Raw genomic sequence first — 5498 nt, forward strand, 5'->3', positions numbered from 1 at the left:
AGGCCTTGATTTGTTGTTCTTAAAAGAAGGAGGACTATGTGCAGCCCTTAAAGAGGAGTGCTGTTTTTATGCAGACCACACAGGAGTAGTTAGGAATTCTATGCAAAAGTTGAGAGAAAGACTGGAATGGAGAAAGTGAGATCAAGAAGCCCAGCAGGGATGGTTTGAGTCTTGGTATTCTCGGTCCCCACGGATGATCACTTTGTTTTCCGATTTAGCTGGACCAATCTTCATTGTGTGCTTAGTTTTAGTTTTTGGCTCCTGCATAATAAACAAAGGAGTTGCTTTCATTCAGAGTAGAATAGATGCGGTAAAGCTTATGGTTCTTCAGAGACAATATCAACCTATAGTTCAGATAGAAGCAGAGTTAGGGGACACTGACCTCTAAATTCTATGATTAGAATTAGTATACACAGAAGAAGTGGGGAATGAAAGGAAATTAAATTCAAGGTCTATGAAGGGATTAAAAACTCATGTAAGTTGGGGCATAAAGGGTAGTTTGTAAGCTTAAAGGCCTAAGACTGAGGACGCTGTAAAACAAGTCCAGGTATGCCCAGCTCAGCCCATTGTTAAAACATTCCCGAGGCTAGTTTAACCAACCATAAAGATACAATAGGAATGCAGAAGCTTATCCAGGCTGTCTTTTACAACTGAGTCTTCAGTGAAATGAGCCCCTCCTGAGTCTATTTAAAAGTTATAAGTTAACCACAGGTTTTCCCGACTTAGATAAGCATCTGCTCCACCAGTTTCCTGACTTCCTGACTGCACGCACTGTTCTGCTGATGCATAGTCACACTGTGGGTGAACCTTGTACTCGAGCTGACTCTTCCCAGCCCCCAACCCTCTCCCTATAAAAACCCCAGCTTTCGAGTCTCAGGGTCGTTACCTCTGTCTCCTGTGTGAGATACGTATCGGCCCGGAGCTCCGCCATTAAACTACCTCTTTTGCAGCAAGAAGTTCTCTCATGTTTCAATGGGTAACCCCATGTCCTGAGACTCGAGTTGGGGTCCCCAAAAGGGGGTCCTACAGTGTAAACTCACCGATAAGCGGATACTAGCCCAAAAGCTTGAAATAACCAAGAAACCATTTACAGAACTTATGATGCTCAAAAGAAAAAAAAAAAAAAAAAAAAAAAAAAAAAAAAAAAAAAAAAAGGAAGTCCAAAATATGGATGCTTCAGTACTTCTTAGAAGAGAGAACAAAATACTCATGGGAGGAAATACAGGAACAAAGAGTGGATCAGGGGTTGAAAAAAAATCATCTAGAGACTGCCTCACTTGTGGATCTATCCCATATGCAGCCCAGCCACCAAATCCAGTCACTATTGCTGATGTCCAGAAGTGTTAATTTGCTGTAGCCTAACATGAAAGTCTCCTCAGAGGCACTGCCAGAGCCATACAGATACAGATGAGAATGCTTGCAGCTAACCATCTGACTGACCACAAGAACTCCAAAGGAGGAGCTATAGAAAGGACTGAAAGAGCTGAATGGTTTGCAATCCCACGGGAAGAATGACAATATCAACCTACCAGCACCCCCAAAACTCCCAGGGACCAAAACACCAACCAGTGGGTACACATGGAAGGACTCATGGCTCCTGTTGCTTATGTAGCAGAGGATGGCATTCTTTGTCATCGGTGGGAGAAGGGGCATTTGGTCCAGTGAAGGCTCATTTTCCCTGTGTATGAGAATGCCAAGGTGATTGTGTGGGAGTAAGAGCATCTTCATGAATGCAAGTTGATGGTGGAGGGGGAGAGTAGAGGGAGTAAGTGGTATAATATTTGTAGTGTAAATTGAATATTTAATAAAATGACAAAAACAAATGTTAAAAATACTATATTTCAAAGAAATGACAACATGAAAAATCTTGGGCAAATTTTCTATCTATTGCTAACTATTATCATTTCATTAAAGACAAATATAAAGGTTTTGGAGTCATCACATAATTCCAAAAATGAACACGAAGACACTGATTGTTTTTTTTTTTTATTGCCTTTTGATGTATCATCTAAATTCATTTTACTTCTTTATTCTGGAATATGGCATTTTCCATTTTTTTTCTTTCAAATATGTTCTTTTTTTCAGTGGTACAGGTAAATGTATATTGTGAGCAACATTTACTCTTAAAATGTAAAGAAATGTTATTTAAAGTTGAAGGAAGTATATGTCCCATGGAATATATAACACATAGAAATTCGAAAAGCAAAGGAAGAAGTGAAGCAAATACTCACAGTGAAGTGTAGAGAAAAAAACACAGTTGAGCAAGCAAATTGTCCTGACACACATTTGCTACACTTAGAAGCCATTTGCTCCTTGGGGTTTTTTTTTTTTTTTTTCTGAGTATTTATCCTTAATGGACATCAAGTTTTCTTTACACAACTGTATGGGATAGTCAGATTTCTTTTCCATGGTCTGCTCAAGTGTGGAACCCAGGGGTCTTCTTGTTTATTTCCTGGTTGCATCTTCTTCTGCTTTCTTGCTGTACCAAGCCTCTAACAGCACAATCACTAGAGTCACTAGAACCAAGGCAGCCACTACCATACATGTGAGATCTTCAACTGTGTGACCTTGGTGCTGTGAGCCTGGAGGTTCTGTATAAAAAGTTCAAAGAAGTCAGGTTAAAAAAACAGAAAACCACCTAAAGAAATGCTCATCATCCCTAGTCATCAGGGAAATGGAAATCAAAATAACCCTAAGATTCCACCATACACCAGTCAGAATGGCTAACATCAAAAACTCAGGTGACAGCAGATGCTGGTGACGATGTGGAGAAAAAGAGAAACACTCTTCCATTGTTGATGGGGTTGTAACCTGGTACAACCACTCTGGAAATCAGTCTAGTGGTTCCTCAGAAAATTGGACATAGTCTTTCCTGATGACTCAGTTATTCCACTTCTGGGCTCATACACCAAAGATGCTCCAACATATAATAAGGACACATGCTCCACCATGTTCATAGCAACCTTATTTATAATAGCTAGAAGCTGGACAGATCCCAGATGTCCTTCAGTAGAGGAATGAATACAGAAATTGTGGTAAATTTACACAATGAAATACTACTCAGTTATTAGAAACAATGACTTTACAAAATTCCTAGGCAAATGAATGGAACTAGTGAGGTAACCCAGTCACAAAAGAACACACATGAAATGGAGTCACTGATATTGGATACTAGCCATAGAAAGCTCTGAATACTCAAGAAACAACTCTCAGATCATATGAAGCTCAAAAAGAAGGAAGGCCAAAATGTGGAAGCCTTAGTCCTTCTTTAAAAAAAAAAAAAAAAAAAAAAGAAAAAGAAAAAAGGAAAAGAAAAGAAAAAAAGGAAAAATGTGTATTTATTATATATTACTATGTGACAAATTTTGTGAGCTATAATTATTTTTTACAAAATAAATAACTAAAAAAAAAACAGTAAGAGGTTGGGATTCCAGAACAGCTCAAAGTTGTAAAAATAAATAAATAAATAAATAAATAAATAAATAAATAAATAAACAGAAACAAATGGTTGTGCAGCCAGTCCCAACCATGACAGAACTAGATCCTTTGTGTCTATAATTAATTGAAAATTATCCTTCACATATGATTCTTAAAAACTCATGATTTTTTCATGTACTATTTGTCTGAACTTCCCCCAAATGAACTATTTCCATAAACTGTATGAAATGCCTAAAAATCTGAGCTATTTGTCTAAGAACGTCATATTTTGGCTAATAATTATTTGTCGAGAAATGCATATTTTTCTCCTGACACCTCATCTTGTAGAGTCTACATGAATTTTCCCAGTTGTTTCTAATTTGGGAGGAAATCCAACTCCCCTTGTTTCCAAATTCTAGAAGAGGCTTTACAAACCCCTAATGATATCACAAGTTAATATACCACACCCCAAAAGAGCCTTTACCTACCATTTTCAGTGAGGGTAATTTGTTCTTGGATTTTGTCAGAACGGGATGGAGATGCGCATATTTGAACTTTTGGCCCTTGACTATGATCTGTCTCTCTACACCTCAACTTGGATATTATACAATTCCAACTGACTCCAACCCTGTTACAGACATACGTTTGTGGCTCTGGGTTCTTGAATCTGTTCCTCTCAAACCTCCCGGTCTCAGATAAGTTACAGTCCATCGTGGAAGAAAACACTTGCATCACGGGATTATGATGTCTGCTTCTTTATTGGAGGGATAGAAGTCTGTTGAACTGAAGTTTCCTTAATCTTTTTCTAGGCTAGAGATCTTAGAAAAGAGAACCATGTGACCCTATACACTAAGAAAGGGTAGGTCAAGAGTTCTTACCTGACACCCGGAGGTCAAGTGAGTCACTTGATTTTGACCACACTTGTGGCAGGTTCCTAAAATAGCCATAGCATCTGAATGTTCCATTGTGTTCGGGAGTCACAGAGCCCAGAAGAAAAAGAGACTGAAATGGCTGATTCATGTGTTTCTGTGAGTCCATGGTCCATGAAAAGTTAGGTTTTCCTTCCTGGATCAGAATGAATCTGTCAAATCCCAGTAATGAGCTACACTGCATGACAATAGACTCTCCAGAGGTCACAGCAAGATGGGGCCAGATTGACAGACTGGGTTTTTCGTAGGCTCCTAAGATACAAGGGACAGTGTATGAAATGAACTTAAATTACCCACATTGTCTTCTAGGCTTGAGATCTAGTAGATGTACTTCTGGTTAGTAGACCTTAGGAGAGATTCTGTGCTGGGATTCCAGACTGTTCTCTTACCTGTTACCACCAGCTCCAGAGTATTACTATATTCTGACAAGCCAGCAGACCCATTATAGTAACACTTATATATCCCTGTGTAGATGGTTTCCATGCGTTCGATGCAGAACATGGCCTTGTTTCTGGTTTCCACAGGGAACTGTCTGTCCCAAGGATCTACACTTTCCTCTTTATGCAGGAAGTACTCCTGGGCCTCCCAGGACCCCTGACACCATATAGTCACAGATGTATTTTGGGCAATCACAAATCCTGGCTCAGCCCAGATGATGGGTTTTGTGAGGGATCCTGCAAGAAAATCAAAAGCTGAGTCCCAGAACAGTCTTACCTCAGAGCCCAGAGTCATGGGGATCACAACATAAATACCTCTTTCCATACCCATTTTAAAGAATAAACCCATTGGAGACCAATAAAGAGGTGTGTTCCTCAGAAGGAAGTAACAAATACTGTGATGGCTGGGGACATTCACCTGCTAGTACTGTAGTCCTTTGTTCCTCGATAAGACCTGGAAGAAAAGTCTCTCTGAGAACATTGTCACTCTGAGCAGCAGGGTGGATGCCCTGGGGGCATCCATATGAAATCAAACCTGTGTAGAATATGGTCCCTTGGAGACATTACTGTCCCCTCCGTCATACCTAGACACAGCAGCATTGTGAGCATTGTGAGCATGGTCATGATGGGTCTTGGTGATGTCCTTCGCAGTGTCCTGGACAGTCGACTGTGTTCTGTGCCACCATGACATGCTGTTGTCATTCTGAGGGCACAT

The 5498-nt window shown here is 39.9% G+C and overlaps 1 protein-coding gene across 1 annotated transcript; it reads right to left on the reverse strand.

The window, feature by feature from the left end:
• Nucleotides 1–2445: 2445 nt before the first annotated feature.
• Nucleotides 2446–5498, reverse strand: LOC308439992 (leukocyte immunoglobulin-like receptor subfamily B member 4A; the record flags this gene model as incomplete). The annotated part of the gene is made up of 4 exons (XM_080941921.1): nucleotides 2446–2591; nucleotides 4296–4598; nucleotides 4736–5020; nucleotides 5351–5498. The coding sequence occupies 4 exons, from the start codon at nucleotides 5496–5498 to the stop codon at nucleotides 2446–2448; spliced, it is 882 nt and encodes a 293-aa protein (XP_080798047.1).

This window comes from Micromys minutus, assembly GCF_963924665.1.
Source record: "Micromys minutus genome assembly, chromosome: 30".
Taxonomy (NCBI): Eukaryota; Metazoa; Chordata; class Mammalia; order Rodentia; family Muridae; genus Micromys; species Micromys minutus.